Source organism: Volvox carteri (genome assembly GCF_000143455.1).
Source record: "Volvox carteri f. nagariensis unplaced genomic scaffold VOLCAscaffold_36, whole genome shotgun sequence".
Taxonomy (NCBI): Eukaryota; Viridiplantae; Chlorophyta; class Chlorophyceae; order Chlamydomonadales; family Volvocaceae; genus Volvox; species Volvox carteri.
This window is the reverse complement of record NW_003307579.1, coordinates 438,364-456,012: the sequence shown is the minus strand read 5'-3', so window position 1 is coordinate 456,012 and position 17,649 is coordinate 438,364. Positions and strand designations below refer to the sequence as shown.

At 55.0% G+C, this 17,649-nt stretch overlaps 2 protein-coding genes across 2 annotated transcripts; one reads left to right on the top strand and one right to left on the bottom strand.

Moving 5' to 3' along the window:
• Nucleotides 1–103: 103 nt before the first annotated feature.
• rpl7A (component of cytosolic 80S ribosome and 60S large subunit) lies at nt 104–2,195 on the bottom strand. Its single transcript, XM_002953379.1, has 6 exons — nt 2,161–2,195; nt 1,987–2,034; nt 1,804–1,861; nt 1,111–1,373; nt 789–962; nt 104–638 (listed from the first exon to the last, which is right to left on the bottom strand). Exons 1-6 carry the CDS (start codon nt 2,161–2,163, stop codon nt 399–401), a joined length of 786 nt encoding a protein of 261 aa, XP_002953425.1. The 5' UTR covers nt 2,164–2,195; the 3' UTR covers nt 104–398.
• Nucleotides 2,196–2,379: 184 nt separating this feature from the next.
• On the top strand, nt 2,380–16,902 carry VOLCADRAFT_105949 (uncharacterized protein). Its single transcript, XM_002953476.1, has 27 exons — nt 2,380–2,629; nt 2,745–2,860; nt 3,147–3,239; nt 3,479–3,545; nt 3,900–3,986; nt 4,239–4,367; nt 4,913–5,089; nt 5,233–5,618; nt 5,908–6,153; nt 6,422–6,774; nt 7,086–7,267; nt 7,486–7,702; nt 7,798–7,919; nt 8,073–8,423; nt 8,890–9,175; nt 9,365–9,564; nt 9,779–10,138; nt 10,639–10,721; nt 11,524–11,734; nt 11,925–12,201; nt 12,430–12,591; nt 12,806–13,121; nt 13,435–13,625; nt 14,640–14,769; nt 14,851–15,025; nt 15,482–15,949; nt 16,111–16,902. Exons 1-27 carry the CDS (start codon nt 2,552–2,554, stop codon nt 16,321–16,323), a joined length of 5,676 nt encoding a protein of 1,891 aa, XP_002953522.1. The 5' UTR covers nt 2,380–2,551; the 3' UTR covers nt 16,324–16,902.
• Nucleotides 16,903–17,649: the final 747 nt, after the last annotated feature.

Here is a 17,649-nt window from a genome sequence, read left to right as displayed (position 1 = left end):
GGGTTCATCCGGGCCGCGACACCCTTTTGTTAGGTCGCCCCATAGGGATGCACAAATGCTTTGAAACCGCCTGGTATTTGAACTAGTGAGGTTTGATCGAGGTCAGCAGGCAAATCGCCGTATTTCCATTTGGGCCGGCACATAGACATTCTTTGGGAGAAATGACGTGCGGTTTCCCTGCGCATTTTGTTTTATAGGACCGCTAGGGAAACCATCATAAATTCCAACTCTTTACCCCTAGAACCGCGTCACTGTAATTATTCTGGACTAGAAGGAAGGAGAAGAGAGGCTTCTTTCTCGGCACTTTACACCCACAGAGCCGCAACCGCAAGGGCCACATGCTGCACGGCACAACCCCATCTGACGGGCGAGGACAACCCCATCTAGTTGGGCGATGTTTAAGCCGCCGCACGCTGCGCCAGCTCCTTGGCAATAGCGCGCTCCCGCTTCTTCTGCTTGTGCATGCTCTTCATGCCCAAGATGTGCCCGCCCCAGTTGACGCGCGGGCCCTCGTTGTACTGGTTCTTGAAGCTTTCCACCAGCTTGGCGAACTCGCGCTGGTCCTCGTTCTTCACCGACGTCAATGCCAGGGCCGTAGCGGTCTTCTTGTGGACCACCGTGCCCAGGCGGGCTTTGCCCTGCAATTCGCAGGCAGCGATCCACTCAAACACATATGCAAGGCGCTAAACCATGCCACTAGCCCGAGCCCGAAGGTGCGAATGCGTCTCCGTCCCGGGGGAGTGCTCGAAAAACTATTCGACTCAAACCGTGGCGCCCAGAATCCACACCTTCACGATGGCGTAGGGGACGCCCATCTTCTTGCAAAGGGCAGGAAGCCAGCACACCAGCTCAATAGGGTCCACATCATGGGCGATCACCACCATCTGCGCCTTGCCAGACTCCACCAGGGTAGTGATGTGGTTCAAACCGTACTTGACGACAACGGGCTTCTTCTTCTCAGGCTGGGGGGCCGGAAATAAGCAACAAGATGAGGAGTATTTGGTGAATCCCGGTTACGCAAGAACTAGTAAAAGAATCAGGATGATCACCCAACACCAGCAAAATTAATCAGTCGCCACATGGCGGACACCATCAGTGTGGTTGTCCTACCTCCTTGCCAGCCTCACGAGCAGCGGCCTCCGCCTTAAGACGCTCGGCCTTCTGCTTCTTGTCCTCTGGACGGTACTTCATCAGCAGCTTGAACAGGGTCTCCGCCGCGTTCTTGTCCAGGGCACGGGTGACGAACTGGTTGATAACCGGCGGCACCTTGAGACGCATGGACAACACGCGCTTCTGCCGCTGCAGGCGCACGTACTGCGGCCACTTCACGAAGCGATGCAGGTCCCGCTTCGGCTTGGGCGCACCGCCCAGGCCTGCGGGACAGCAACCCGGGGAACAACTGCAGCTGAGAAATGGTTGCGACAGTTGAAGTCTTCGTATGGAGTAAGACATGCAGCGGACCGCTGAAAACCCCCATTCTCCGCAGCTGTCCGCTGATGTCAGACGCCCTGAGAAGCTATACCGATCACAGCAAACACGGAGTCACGCCTCAACTGTTGCTCCCCCCCGTGGCCGCTGCTGAACCCAGCCTCTACCGCCGCTGCAAAGTATCCCGCACGCAAGTTTTTTTGCTACATCTCCGCCTCCAGAAGTCCAGGCAGCTTTCCATCGATGCACTGATATGCCGCCCCGACCTGCCGCCGCCAAGCATAGTGGCGGCACTGCCTCCGCAATTGCTGAGAAAAACCTCGACAGGCACGACACAGACAAACAACCTGACATTTCCCTCAAAAAGTAACCTACCGAAGGATTTGCTGCGCTTCTCATAGAGCGGGTTGGTCTGTTTGGCAGGGGCAGCCGCCTGCAACATGGGCACAACTGTAAAATGCAACTCTAGAGCTGATACATCTGGCCATGTGTGCGACCATAACTAGCTGCAAATAGCTACAAACAGAACAAGTAATTGTCGAAAAGGGCCAAGCGCACCTTCTTCGCGGCGGCCGGCGTGGGGGCCACCTTCTTGCCCTTTGGCGCCTACGATAAATAGCACAAATAGCGTACTTAACAACTGGATAGAGAGAGGAGCATGGCCGCCGGACTGGCCAGGTACAGTGAAACAAAGTCGACCAAAAGAGAAAATGCTAACAAATTTGTGCTCACCATTGTATCGCCCACAGATGAGAGTGGGACAAGCTAGAAAGAGAAAGACATCGGGGGGAGCCCCGGGACAAGAACGCTCGTTGCTCAGAGGGCGATCCCCCCCTGGAGAAGACAAACCGTCTTTACTCTACCAAATGCCCTCATGGCGCTGTTACATTCGCATGCTGATGTAAATTGCTCTGAGATTTATGACGCTTTCCTTCGGCAGTGGCTCATCATCGCCCTTTATAGTCACGAGCAGTGGCACAGGCAATGCGGGCACCTTCAACGCCCGCATACACTAATTTGGTTTTTGTATAACAAAAGTTCAGACTTCCGATTGGCGTTCTGCTGCGGCTGAAAGCCGCACCAGCGCTTCTATCGGGTCTCCCTCGTTTAAGCCAAAGCAGAGATGGCGGCAGCCCCGGCGAAGGAGGTGACAACGAGGCAGGTCACGGCTGTGCGTTTCGGGTTTTACACGGAAGATGAGGTGGGTGAAAGTTCAGCACTGCACTCTTCCGATTGTCTCCACGCCGCCGCCGGCGGCTGGAGCTCCAGCATAGGAACACCCGTAATCCCTTGAACGGTTCCGGCTCTCTCTCTAGGTGCGCAAGCTCAGCGTTGTCAAGATTACCAGCCCGATTATCTTCGACAACATGAAAGTTGCTGTGGCGGACGGGTTGTACGACCCGCGTATGGGTCCCGTCGACGTCCGGGACAGGTGAGGAGCTGCGGCACCCCGGGGCTCGGTTAGCAGGCTCCCACTTCTTCTACCTGGCGGCATGTGTGAGCATGCCTTAATGGGTGCTATGTGTTGCAAGCCTATTGGTGCCCAGCAAATTGTGGTACCATCAGGAGAAGGAAGTTGTGCTAACTCAAATCTTCTCGGTCGGTTGTGTTGATAAGGGTTTTTCTTTCGCCTTTATAGCGCTATTTGCTGATGACGCTGGGCGCTCGTTTGTCCCTCTTGTTCCCCTGTCGGCAATCCGGCGTGGGGCTGCGTCCAGATGTGGCACGTGCCAACTGGGCTTCGACAGGTGCCCCGGGCATTTCGGCCACATCGAGCTTCCAGTGCCGGTGTACAACCCGATGGTGTTTAAGTAGGTGTGGGTCAACTGCTTAGCTTGTGAAACACCAGATGGAGTTTGGGCAAAGTTCCACCGTGGTATTCCTTGCGCCATCATTCCTGGCACCAGGGGACACGTCCCCTGCCCTGCTCTGGACATTTAGGGGGTGCATTAGGGTTGCCGGTCGGACGACAGCAAGGGTTAAGTAGGGCGTCTAGATATTCTGTTCATGTGCGTGTCTGAAACTCTTTTGCGTAAACATCTACGCGCAGGGTGCTGTACAAGCTCATGCGGTGTACGTGTTTTCAATGCCATAGGTTAAAGCTGGCCCAGCAAACGGTAAGGCACGTGTGATCCCTCGAACATGCTTAAGTGGGTTTCCCTTTTCTGCGTCCTGCTTTCCTTCTCCTTCTCCAGTGATGGTCCAACCTGCCAGCTGCACATCTCCTTGCACATCCAATGTGAATGTAATGTCCTCGCAATGGGAATATTCTGGTGTTATTTGACTACATCGAACGACGTTAGGGCGAGAAGGGCCCTGCATCCCATGTATACGTTGTCAGCAGCGATAATGCGAAGCTACTGCTTCCGTCACCTATTGGTTGACCTCCACGGACACAAGCCCCGCCTTGCTACATCGAAGCAACTGCGCAGTGGTTCAGTCTGAATGTACGGTCTTGCGTCCATGTGTAGGTTGAAGTTTACAAGGCCAAACTGCAACGGCTGGCTGTCGGTGATCTGGTGGACGCCGTGGAGATCAACACCGACCTGGTGTCCAAGGTGAGCTGCTGAAGGGGGAGAGGGGAGGGAGGGGGTGGAGGATGCTCCACCCGTTGGCTGGTGCATTGTCTGTTTGGGGTTGCCGGCCCTAGGTAGTGCCCTTCCGCGTCCTTCGGTCGTTTGTTGGCTGGCGGTTGGCGTTTGGCGGTGGGATGCGACGACGTACTGAGCACTGTTGATGCCTGCTTCGTGCTGTAATGCGGTCTATTAGGTGCCATTCCCCTTACCGGTGATTCATGTCCCGTCTTGCAGTCGAAGGAGCTTGCCGAATTCATGTCGTCGGCCGATCCTGAGAAGCAGCAAGCAAAGCTGGCTTCATTGAAGCCTGTGACCAAGCCTGCCGCGCGTCATATTACACAGCACTCGTTGGAAGCTATGCGGGTAAGGAAGCACGGGCTAGGGGGCTATGTTGGGTGGTGCTTGGGTGAGGCACAGAAATGGGTTCACCACGTAATCCTTGCGGAGGATTGATGAATTGAGTGATGTGGGCATTCGCGCGGCAGACTTACCATACTTGTTAACGACAGGGGCCTCACGACTCTTTTTATATGTACCTAGTATGGCGGTTTACCGCAGCCATTTAAGCCGGCATGTCGTGCCTATGTGGCCGGGATGTGACTTCGTGCTGCGTACAGCAATGTACGGCAAACCTGGACACGCCGGCTGACGGCCCCCAGGGCCGGTGTGTAGTTGTGAGCCCAAAATAATAATAATGACCTGTAATTGCCAAGATCCTCGTCACAGTCCTGTCTGAAATCTTCTGCTGAAAGAGTGGTGCTAATCGGTTTTCATGTTGTGTCTTTCTAGGTCAGTCGTGGCCATTGTGACTGCATCTTCTCCTGTCTGGCAAATGTAATGAGTGCGAGTGCGTTTCTCCTGCGGCATATTCTCCTAAAAACCGTCCAACAGTCAGTCCTCCCTCCCAGGATACAATTTCCGAGTTGCTGTCCAAGATGAACAGCAAACGCTGCCAGAACTGCAAGGTCCACAATCCGGACGTCAAGAAGCAGGGCGCCATGAAGCTCTTTTGCGTGTGGAGCAGCCGCAAGGCGCTCCTGGAGAATGCCCAAGGGGGAGTCAGCTTGCACAACGTAATGGACGACGTAGGTGCTGCTGGGAGTTTGGCATTATCATTATTACTATTTATTATTATTATTATTGGGGTATGAAGCCACCCAATTGTTATTGTGCGCTTTCATGCGTCTCCGCGCGCCACCCTGTAACTGTCATTTGTGTTCTGCTGCAGGTCGTCGGGCAACTCGAGCGCCAGCTCAAGTCAGAACTGGTTAAGAAGTCGACAAACCTGAAGCGGGCTCGGACCACCGACGGCGACTCGGACGACGAGGAGGCGGAGAAAAAGGTACCGGAGGACGCGGGAGCGTACGGTAGCGTGGCTGACTTTGAGGATGATAAGGCTATCGATGTTGACGGCAAGAAGCGCACCAAGCGGGAGCCACGAGACCAAGACGAGGAAGAATACGACGAGGTTGAGCGCGGTGGTAGTGGTGGTGGTGGTGGAGACTATGCGGCAGAAGACGGCAAGGGCGCTGCGGTCGACGGCAAGGAACTGATCGCAGGGACGGGCCGTAAGGGCAAAGGAGGCACGAAGGGTCCTGGAGTGCAGCCCACAATGTAAGTGGCCCACCGGTGGGCTATATCGTGCGGCTGGGACGATGCCGTTTGGGTTGTTCCATTGTTGCGGTGACCGCCACATCAATTGCCAATCCGCCTCAGTTCACAGGGAGGGCTTGTTGGTGTCGTCAGTGCAACTACATGGTCACTACATCTACACTGGTTGACTGCTTTTTCTGTGACGCAACCTCCGGGACCACCTACACACATCCCTCCGCATTAAAAGCTACTTCCTAATGACAATCTACCATTTGGGCAATGTCCCAACGCCTCAAACGCGCTTTTCCAGAGACGTGGCCACCAAGTACATGACTCCGTTGGAGGTGGAGGAGCATCTGCGCTTGCTGTGGCAGAACGAATGGCCCGTGCTCTCGCTCATCTACAGTGCCCATGTGGCTCCCACGCCGGGGAAGCGCGTAGGTTCCCGGCTGATGACGGAGGCGGAGGCCCGCCAGGCCTACCGCATGTTCTTTCTGCGGGTCATCGCTGTCCCGCCAAACAAGTTCCGGCCGCCGTCCAAGGTCGGCGAAGAGCTGTGAGTAGCTGTGAGTCGCGTGTGTCTAGGTGCGCATTGCCTGTATCTGCTTGTATGCTCCTCGTTATGTGCCTTCTACGTGGTGTAAGCACGGAAGCATCCTGTATACCTGGCTATCTCGTCCGGCATCCGATAGCAGCTGAGACCGCGTTACATAGTAGTAGCGTTTTTAGGCTTACGATTTGGCGGGCGTATCTTAGGGTTAGCCGATTCCAACTCCGCGCCCCCGCCACTTCCCATCATTCCGGCGGTCGCTTTCGATCTGCAGGTTTGAGCACGCCCACAACGTCTCCTTGTCCAAGATTATCAGCTCCTGTCTGGACCTGACTTCTGCGCCATCTGCGACGGAAGCCACACGACAGGGCACCAACGCCACTGGTGCAAATCCTGAGCAGGTGGCCGCATTGGACCTATCGCGGCGTGTGGCAATATGGCTGCAGCTTCAAGACCACGTTTGCACGCTCATGGACTTGACGACGGCGGAGAGCAAGGGCGCCAACGTGCCGGGCATTCGGCAGTCTTTGGAGAAGAAGGAGGGCCTATTTCGGAAGAACATGATGGGCAAACGCGTGAACTTTGCAGCGCGCTCAGTCATCTCACCGGATCCATATATCGGCGCAGGTAGGCCCCGTCGCACCCCGTCGGGTGTGTTTGGCTCGTCTGGGCAGGTCCGGGTGGGTGTGCAGGGACGGCGGAGGAAGTGAATTTGGTAGCAATAACCGCCGGATTGGTCAGGTCGTGAATGTGGATGCTCGGCATGGCATTGCATTAGTCCGCCTTCTTGCACGTCGTTTACACTTCTCTGTTTTCGTGCCTCTGTCGGTACTGTGCCTTTCTGGAACGCTGGTCTATTGCCTTCGTCTTATGCTTATTTATACATGGTTTGCCCTCCGATTTTTCTTGCGTTCACGTCAAAACGCAATGACGCAAAGGTGAAATTGGCGTGCCGCCCTACTTCGCCAAACGGTTGTCGTTTCCCGAGCGTGTCACTCCGCTGAACGTGGAGCGGCTGCGGGCAGCCGTCATTGTGGGGGCCGAGGCGCACCCGGGGGCGGTGGCCGTCGAGGAGGTCTCCTCAGGGCGCATGATTTCCCTGGGGAATATGCCGCTGCAGGTAGGATGAGTCCTCTGGGTAACCTGTTCAAAAAGGGGATTGTAAGGGGTTTGCGAGATGCAAAAGGTTGAGTGGGTCCTGCGCATGTACGTTGTACTCGCGTCTCGAAAGGTTACGTCCTGTAATTCAGACCTAGGGTTCGCGAACCGGTAGGTAGGTGTTACGGTGTTTTGTTCACATTCGTTGGACCCCTTGGCCGCTTCACACCACCTGTGCAGCGCCGCCAAGCACTGGCTAAGCAGTTGCTGTCGAATACGGCGGTCTTGGGCCGGACCGCGCCTCTGTCCACCAGATTAGGGGGCGGTGCCGCCTGCGGGCAAGCGGCTGTGACGTATGGCGGCTGCTCCTCGCTGCCCGGCAACTACATAGTTTACCGCCACCTTCACGATGGGGACCTAATGCTCACCAACCGCCAGCCCACACTCCACAAGCCGGGTGAGCGACCTGTGAAGGGTAGACGCTACTGTTCTTGAGGCTATTGTGTAATACGAATGGCCAATACCAATAATTTCTTTTGCGTATCGCTCCAGGTCTGATGGCGCACCGGGCCCGCGTGCTCAAGGGCGAGCGGACCATCCGCATGCACTACGCCAACTGCTCTACCTTTAATGCCGACTTTGACGGCGACGAGATCAACCTTCACCTTCCTCAGGTGCGTCTACTTCTCCTCAGGTGCGTCATCTGATGCAAGACGCCTTGTTCTTTGTTCATACTGATACATGCTCATGATGCGCGCTTGTTAAGCTGTTGCATTCATTCGCGACCGCCTTCTTTATCGTTGCCTTGTGTACTTCTTCGCCCGCAGGACCAGCTGGGCCGCTCAGAGGGCTATGTGATTGTGCACGCTGATCAACAGTACATCGTCCCAACGGATGGCAAGCCCATTCGAGGTCTCATCCAGGATCATGTGGGATCGGGCACGCTGATTACGAAGCGCGGCACGTGGTTCACGGCAGACGAGTACCGGCAGCTCGTGTACGTGGCGTGCACGCCCTGGAATGCCAAAAACGCGGCGGCCGCGGCAGTGGCGGCAGCTGCTGAAGCAACTGGCATAGCTCGCGCCAAGGTGACGGTGACGTCGCTGGGTCGAGCGGCAGATATTAAGCTCGAGCCTCCTTGCATGCTTAAGCCGCGGCGGCTCTGGAGCGGAAAGCAGGTACGTCGAGGACTTATTATCTGTGCGACTTTGCAATCCCTTGTTGATACGTAAAAGTGGTAAGCTAGCAAGTTAGCGCTGAGTCAAACTCGGATGCATCGGGTTGACCAATTTCTTGACATGTTCTCTCCATGCGAGTTATTCGCCAGATTTTATCGCAGCCATTTAAGCCGGCATGTCGTGCCTTTGTGGCCGGGATGTGACTTCGTGCTGCGTACAGCAATGTACGGCAAACCTGGACACGCCGGCTGACGGCCCCCAGGGCCGGTGTGTAGTTGTGAGCCCAAAATAATAACAATATTGACCTGTAATTGCCAAGATCCTCGTGTCTTGCCGACGTATTCAGAACCGAATTGCAGACGACGAATTCGTTCTGAATTTTGTTTATACTGCGGTTCATGCCCTTGACAGCACCGCGGGATTGGGGAGCTAATGCCATTTATGTGCTCCATAACCTCGCCTTCAGGTGATTAGCACGGTGGTGTCGTACTTCACCCGGGGCCTGCCGCCTCTCACTTTTTCCGCGGGTGGCAAGGTGCCGGCGAGCTACTGGGGCAACACCAGCATGGAGCATGAACTCGAGTTCTTCCGAGGAGCGATGGTTCGTGGCGTGGTGGACAAGAACAGCTTTGGAAAGTACGGCCTTGTGCACGCCGTACAGGAGCTTTATGGAAACGTTACGGCCGGTGAAATCCTGTCGGCATTTAGCCGATTGTTCACGTACTACCTGCAATGGCACGGCTTCTCTTGCGGTAGGTTACGAGGCTATTTACCGCTTGACCAGCGTTGGATGATGTTGGTTGCTGAACATTGTCGAGATCTAGGACATCTTAGCGGGGATATAAACTAGTGTGCAGATTTGGCGTGGATCGTAACCATCGAGGGAAGACAATCCTGTCTTAAAATTTGGCACTAAATGCAATTCCCTGGATGATCTGTAGGTATGGACGACCTGTTGCTAGTGCCCAAATCGGAGGCCAAGCGGGAGGCGCTTCTGGCGAGTGCTGAGGCGCGGGCAGTGCAGGCAAGCTCGGGTCTGCTGCGGGACAAGGACAAGGCCCAGGACAGTGTGGAGCTTCCGGAGAAGATACTTGCGGACCCGACCAGCCATGCCCGGGAGCTGCTCAAGTATGAGATGAAGGTACCAACCTGGTTGGCGGTTGGCAGGAAGAATGCGGGCAGATGGCGGTTTGGGCCCCGGGCAACCAGATGACGGTTTGGGCGTCTTCAGTTGTCTACATGCGGGTCCATCTGATGCTTTTCAAGGCGCGGTGCATAGAGAGCCCCTCAGGGGCTTTCCCCAGGTCGCTCCTCGCATCAGTCCTCCTCAGTTGTTTGCCTTGTTGCCTGTGCAGGTGGCAGCGGCTCTGGGCGAGCGCTACCGTGCCAACCGGGATACGGGCAAGGCACACGACATGAAGGGCTCGGGCGCCATGCACGCGCTGTCTTCGGAGGTCATTAAGGTGTGCCTTCCAGATGGCCAGGTCAAGGCCTTCCCGAAGAACTGCCTGTCCCTCATGACGATTACGGGCGCTAAGGGATCACTGGTGAACTTCAGCCAGATCTCCTGCCTGCTGGGGCAGCAGGAACTGGAGGGCAGGCGGCCGCCGCGCATGGCCAGTGGCAAGACGCTGCCATGCTTTAGGCCGTATGACGGTGGCGGCCGCTCCAACGGCTTCATCGGGGACCGATTCCTGACAGGCTTGAGGCCGCAGGTGGGTGGGCAGCAAGGCTATTAAAGTCCCAAGCCTAGATTCGATCATGGAAAGTTTTCTTGCGTGCGTTAGGTGCTGATTGGGCTGGGAGAGGGTTTAGTTGGGCTGCTTTGTATGAATGTATGTAATGTGTGTGTAGTGTATGTGTAGTCTATGCAAGCGCAAGGGTGTATAATGGACCTGTGAGTGCGATGCAAGGCTCACGTGTGCGACTTTGGGTTGCAGCGAAGTAGACAACTTGGGGCTGACGGGGCAAAACATGCTGTGCAGCGGCCGATGATGAACACCAAAACAGACCTAAACTTATCTTGAGCCATTGGCGTTGATTTTCATCATCTAAGGGACTGAGGCCAATGCTCAGCAGTTCGTTTATGCAGAACTCGGTATCCGTGTGGCGTTTGACATCAGGACCTGAAATGGCGATTGCTCGAAAGGGAACTTTGGACGGCGCTCTTTTTTTGCTCCGGTTCACGTTGACGTTAATTTCTGATGCCCTGCAGGAGTACTACTTCCACTGCATGGCGGGTCGTGAGGGTCTTGTCGATACGGCTGTGAAGACGTCGCGTTCCGGTTACTTGCAGAGGTGAGGGGCTGGTGCAGAAGGAAATCTCGAGATGCTGTGGCACACGGTCAAACATTCGCCTGTCCATTACCGTGACTGGGGGGATGCCGCGTGATGCCTAGAGCAATGTTCTGCAGTCTTAAGAGCACGCTGGCAGAAGCCTTTCGCGGCGTCTTCGTGTTTCTAGGGCGGCTATAATGCGCACCGTCTCCTTATCCACTCGGTCCATTTTACGGATTAGTAACGGCGTAGCTTGGGATATCCATTATGGTATCAGAGGTATTGCTGTGGCACACGGTCAAACATTCGCCTGTCCATTACCGTGACTGGGGGGATGCCGCGTGATGCCTAGAGCAATTCTCTTTGCCGCGAAAAGACCACGCGGCCACGCTCCATATGTTCACGGAGCCGTGTGATAATGACGCTGCTACAGCTTCCTGTCGATGCCTAGGATGTATCCGGCGAAGACAGGTCTTTTGAGCATCTGGAGGATGACCCAATCATGACCTTCACCTGACAATATCTGAGCACATACCGGTGCTGACACCATTCCAAGGTCCTGACAGATGCGCCTGGAATAGCATCTCGATGCGGCAGCAATTCTTATGAGCGCAATCACTCAATTATGCTCGTTTGCGTGGCTTTTGTAAAGGTATTGGCGCTTGGCAAAGTTTCCTTTCGGCGTTTAATTTGCAAACGCCTTTTTTGCCCTTTTCGTGGACCGTGTCTACCTTTATTTATTGCCCATACTACACCAGAGGCACTTTCATCTTGGTTCGAATGAATACTGTTAAGGCCTCTGCTGTCGGACTGCGGACCGCAGGTGTTTGATTAAGAATCTCGAGTCCTTGCGCGTACACTACGACGGCACTGTGCGAGACAACTGCGACGCCTCGATTGTGCAGTTAGCGTACGGGGAGGATGGCCTGGACGTCATGAACGTGTCGTACATGCTGCAGTTCGGCTTCTTGGCGCGCAACGCAGAGCGCTTTGTGCAGCAGGTTGATCAGGATACAGCAATGACAGCCAGCAAGGTGTGACGAAGTTGTTGGAACCACCTGGAGATGGCAATAGCCTCGCGATAGGAAGGAATTGCTGTGTTGTATGCATTATAGCAACATCACCGTGCTGTCGAGTGCATACCCAGTTTAATGCGTAAACCCCTGTAAGTTGCTGACGGCCGACTATGCTTCTGCCTCACTTCGTTTCCGAATTTCGTTTCAGGTGGCCTGCCTAACGGAGCGAGAGGCCAAGGTGGCTGCTGCCCTGGAGAAACGTGGGAAGCTGCTGGAAAAGGCGTCGCAGCAGGAGAAGGAGGGGCAGGCTGAGGCTGCCGCTGAATCGCGGAAGCGCGCAGCGGCGCTGCTTGACGGCATGCCCATCAGCGCGCTGCACCCGCCTACTGTGGTAGGGGCGTCAAGTGAAGCTTTCGCGGACGCTCTGCAGGCCTTTATGCGAGCTAATGCTGGAAGCGACCTGCTGGCGGCGGACGTTAAGTCAGGTGGGTCGTATCTCGGCGTCTTCCAGTCCGTGATAGCCTTCTAGATTATATTATTAATCTCGAACAAGGAATTAAGTTCGCTTGCGAACCGAGGCTCATAGATAACCGCAATTTCGTTCTTCTTGGGGTTTCCCTAAGTATGGCGGAAGGCTTACTGTTGCCAGTCCCTTGTCTTATCCTCCATCCCATTCGTTGATATTTCCAGTCCCTGATCCCTCTGCCCATCAGCTACAAAGTCGAAAAGGGACAAGCAGCACCAGGCGAAAGCACCCAACATCCTCCCAGGGCGAGTGGACGGCGCTACGTTTTCCCAGCTGATGATGCTCAAGTTTATGCGGTCGCTGGCCGCTGCCGGAGAGGCGGTCGGGGTGCTGGCGGCGCAGTCCATAGGTGTGTGGGGGAACGCAGCTCCGTCCTTAAATTCCTGATATCATCTTGCAACTGGCAAAACTGCTGTTGCGCGTGCGTTTCGGCCTGATGCTTGCGAGCAGTCCGCCATGTAACGCACTCGTTTCACTTAGCCAGACCGTACTTAGGGTGGACGGTGTAAATCCCAAACAAATCCCTTTCAATGACAAGTGGGGGAAATCTGCCCTACGCGCAGGTGAGCCCAGCACGCAGATGACACTGAACACGTTCCACATGGCGGGTCGTGGTGAGGCCAATGTGACGCTGGGTATTCCTCGCCTGCGTGAAATCCTCATGACGGCTGCCAAGCGCATCAAGACGCCCGTCATGACGCTGCCTGTGCGGCGCGGCATGGCAGCTGCGGAGGCTCAGGTGCTGGCCAATCGCATGCGACGTCTGCGGCTGGCGGAGTGCCTTTCGGGCATCACAGTGGAGGAAAGGCCTGTGGCGCATGTGCCGGCCTTGGGAGGGGGCTATGGCCGCGTCTACAGGGTCACCTTGCATTTCTTCAGGTAGGTGTCTTGAAAAACGCGGCTGGTCGGTGCAGCTTAATTTAGGTGAAAAACGTATTAAGGTTGCACAGCGCACGAGTCTTTACGAATACTCGGGCTGAACGCTTTCCCTCGTACTGTGTGGTTTGTCCTTTGTTGCAAAGGCAGCCGCGCATATGAAGAATTTGTAGTCAACAGTACTCATAATGCTTTGGAGGGTAACGCAACAACAAGGTGTATCACATTCATCCACACCAACGGCATCTCCCTTGTCGCGGCGCAGATCATTAACGCACGCATCCATGCGTCCCTTGTTTTGTGTGTTCTTTCACAGCCCGTCGCAGTACCCGCCAGAGACCGCACTCAGCTTTGTGGAGCTCGTTAGGGTGTTCCGGGGCCTCTTCTCCAAGCGATTGCAGTTTGAGGTGGAGAAGGAGACGCGACGCACGGTAGGCGTGGGCATCGGCCAGGTAGACGTTTCCACTGTGCAAGACGGAGAGGCAACTGCGGCGGGCGGCAACGCAGGTGTGTCCTAAGAGAGTTCAGGGTCAGGTAACGGTGTAGGTTGGGATATCCATTTTGCTGTGTTATTGCTGTGGCACACGGTCAAACATTCGCCTGTCCATTACCGTGACTGGGGGGATGCCGCGTGATGCCTAGAGCAATGTTCTGCAGTCTTAAGAGCACGCTGGCAGAAGCCTTTCGCGGCGTCTTCGTGTTTCTAGGGCGGCTATAATGCGCACCGTCTCCTTATCCACTCGGTCCATTTTACGGATTAGTAACGGCCTAGCTTGGGATATCCATTATGGTATCAGTTATTGCTGTGGCACACGGTCAAACATTCGCCTGTCCATTACCGTGACTGGGGGGATGCCGCGTGATGCCTAGAGCAATTCACTTCGCCGCGAAAAGACCACGCGGCCACGCTCCATCTGTTCACGGAGCCGTGTGATAATGACGCGGCTACAGCTTCCTGTCGATGTATCCGACGAAGACAGGTCTTTTGAGCATCTGGAGGATGACCCAATCATGACCTTCACCTGACAATATCTGAGCACATACCGGTGCTGACACCATTCCAAGGTCCTGACAGATGCGCCTGGAATAGCATCTCAATGCGGAACGTCTGCAGCTGCAAATTAGACGGCAATGCGGTGCCATTCGAAACCTCTGCTTGCCTTCGGACTTGCAGTGCTCGATAACGCACGCGTGCGCGACACGTGCACGTGCGTGACTCCCGTTTGGTGGTCTGGGCGCTTTGGGTCGCGTCCTGGCATCCCACCGTAGCAGCCACATGACCGCTATATCAGCAAGCCGTCCTGACGCGCGGGAGCCCCGTGTTTTACGGTTTGGGGTTTTTGTGACAAGTGCTCGGCAACATTTCCTACAAGACATGATTGACTGAGTTCCACGTCTAAAAGCGACAGAGCCATCATCTTGTTTTTCATCTGATATTTTCACCACAATTCACGTGGTGCCCTGCGTTGTTAATCGAGTTCTAATAGGGTTCTGTACATTCTCGTTTTCTCTAATGTACAGGAGAGGAGGGTGGCGAGGGGGAAGCCGGCGGCAGCAACCGTTCTGCCGCGAAGAGGGCGAAAAAGAGTGAGAAGGCTGATAACTTTGAGGATGCCGAAGAGGACGAGGAGCTCCGCGATGGAAAGCTGAGGTGCGAGAAAGGTTTCCAAATACCTGATCATAACTTCGCGGTCTTAGAGCGAATATGGCCTTCCCTGCTGTATCTCGACAGGTTTCGGGGTGGCCGAGGCGAGGCGGCCACATATGATGCCGGTGATGATGAGGATGAGCTGGCCGCTGCGCAAGCGCGCAAAGAAACGGAACGACGGGGTCTGGAGGCCTTGGATGATGACGATGAAGATGTGGATGATGACGACGAGCGAGCTCCGGGGCGAAGTGCCGGCAGGGTATGTGTTGAAGCAACATTTCATCGACAAGGCTTGTGCTAATGACCGGAAGTTCAACCGTGTTGAGCCGCGATGCCCTGCCATGACATGATAGCTGGCGGAAACGCAATGACCAACTCACGTTCTCGTGACGTAGATCCTATTTCCAGACAAAAACGGCCGAGCTTCGCACTGCTAAGCGACCGCAAGGCATCGAGGGGGATGACGAAGATGATTACACCACACAGACCTGTTCTGAAAGCAATCTGTGTTGAGAACACTGATCATGCACCACTCCGACCCCTCAGTGCTGCAGCGGCTCTCAGTTCAGTGCTTCGGAACGGGCCGAGGAAGATGACCAACCACGTAATGTTCCTGAATCCTGAAGGACAACCTTCATGCACCACTATCTGACGGCCCTTAACGATCCACTGTCCAGCAATGTGCAAACACCACTTGTCCGATCTGAAAATGCAGGACCTGGAGCTTGGCGAGGTTCGTGGCCGGAAAGCTGAGGGCACCGCCGATGACTCTGCCAGCCTGGATCCCGACGTGGACTACGATCGCCACACATGCAGCCTGACTGTCACCCTGCCGCTGAGCAGCCCAAAGCTGCTTATGTTGGAAATTGTCGAGCGGGTCGCTGCAATGACACTCGTCCGGTCAACGCCCGGTATTGAAAAGGTCTACGTTGTGGAGGGTCAAGGTAAGGAGCAGGCCAAGGTGCAGACCGATGGCGTCAACTTCGAGGGAGCGTGGATTCACTCGGACATTGCTGACGTCAACGCGGTCACCACTAATGACGTGTATGCCATGCTGACCACGTTCGGAGTTGAGGCGGCCCGTGCAACCATCATGCGTGAGGCGCAGTCTGTCTTTAGCGCGTACGGCATCGGTGTGGACCCGCGGCACCTCAGTTTAATTGCAGATTTCATGACCCACCAGGTCAGTTGGAGTGGCCATGCTCGCTGAAGGTGTCGCTTCTATGTCCTTTATGTCCTTGGTTGCTGATTCCACCGGGGGACGCCATTCCACCGGGGGACGACTCTTAATGAGTCTCAAAATGCTGCGGCTGATACCTTTCCCTGCGTGGAATTTTGAAACAGGGCGGCTACCGGGCGTGCAACCGCGTTGGCATCGAGTCGAGTGTTTCTCCGTTCCTCAAGATGTCGTTCGAGACGGCGGCCCATTTCCTGACGGATGCCACGCTGAAAGGTGCCATGGATGACCTCAAGTCGCCTGCTGCCCGCTTGTGCGTTGGACGGGTCGTGGAGCTTGGCACCGGCTGTGTGGAGCTGGTGCAGAATATTGATTTGTAGAGCTGTTAATGGTCTCCGTCATGAGACCGACGTGACTAACTCTGACGTTGGACCAACTTAACTCTTATGACTGGCACAATTTTTTACGATGCTTGTGTGGGAACTGTGTGTCATGCTCCCGCTGCAGCTGTAGTTATATGGCTAGAACTCGAACCTGAATGAACACAACCTGGGCGTGGTTGTCAACTACCTACCGGCGTTGGCGAAATCTCGGACGAGGACGTCGTCTTTGGCTTCTTGCTTCTTTCGCTCTAGGGCTTTTGTTGAACTGCGTGTGCAGGCGGTATAAGCGGCCCGGCTGCTGCTGGAGTTCCCTAAGTTCTCTGATTGGGAAATTGTGAGCGTTTGCTGTACAAAAGGAAAAAATGCTGTAGTCATAGCTGAGCCTCGGCTGTGCTGAGTGGGAGTAGAGCAGGTGGTCTACCGGAAAGGTGGAAGGACAAGGAACCTTTTGCTGTTTCTTGCCAGGACCACAGGAAACGGAAGTTCCCCCTTTGAGCGTAATCCCTAGTCAGGCTAGATCCCCATATCGATACGGTGGTATCTGTGGGCCGTACATGTAAGACATTTTAGCAGTTGATTTGTACAGCGCGTCTTACAGTGCTGAAGAGAGACGGGCAGATGGGAAAGAGTACAGTGGGGGACTGCGGGCTCAAATTGAGGAGATCTTAGATTAGTGAAGGAATATTGAATCCCACGTGAGGGGGTTGCATGCACGTGCAGTGATGAGAAAACCGTAGCTTGGAAATTGCGAGGGAGTCTGCTGTGCTATTGGAACGAAAAGGTATGCTGTAGTACGAAGTAGGTAGTACGGAGCAAGGAAAGGAGTGGCACGCAGTAAGCGCGAGTGTACGGCAGAAGGATGCGGTATGATCGCCATTGCCTGGTATCATCTGGTGAGTTGAGCGCATTGGCGCACACTTGTGAAGGCGATAGTGGGCGGTACGGTGGGTCATTTTAGGCAGGCAGGATTGACGGCAGTAGGTAGGGAACAGAAGGAATGACTAGGGCCGAGCCAGTTAAGGCAAAGGAGGCTCTCACGTCATATAACTGTAGCCTTGACAAAACAGCACGTACGGCGGGCGATACGAAGGCGTCGCAAGTGTCGATTGTAAAACATTTAAATTTGGACATATTCAGGTGCAGGCCTTAGCACCAGCGCTTGCTCCTGCTCTATTTGGCCGGCTTGCCCAGGCTTTGTAAATATCTGCAGGGTCAGCTAGCAGACGCTTCCAGCTTGGATGCAAGGATAGAAACGCATAGACACCTGATCCTTAAGTGGGCAGATTTAGAAAAGCCAGGGACAGTCGCACGGCTATGATGTGT

Bases quoted from the DNA above. Each gene is read 5' to 3' on its own strand.
- rpl7A (XM_002953379.1), bottom strand. The intron at 1,862-1,986 runs GTGCGCTTGGCC...CCCATGTTGCAG, and splicing joins CGCCGGCCGCCGCGAAGAAG to GCGGCTGCCCCTGCCAAACA. The intron at 963-1,110 runs GTAGGACAACCA...CCGGCCCCCCAG, and splicing joins CTCGTGAGGCTGGCAAGGAG to CCTGAGAAGAAGAAGCCCGT.
- VOLCADRAFT_105949 (XM_002953476.1), top strand. From the start codon at position 2,552: ATGGCGGCAGCCCCGGCGAAGGAGGTGACAACGAGGCAGGTCACGGCT. The intron at 4,368-4,912 runs GTAAGGAAGCAC...CCTCCCTCCCAG, and splicing joins ACTCGTTGGAAGCTATGCGG to GATACAATTTCCGAGTTGCT. The intron at 13,626-14,639 runs GTGTGTCCTAAG...TCTAATGTACAG, and splicing joins TGCGGCGGGCGGCAACGCAG to GAGAGGAGGGTGGCGAGGGG.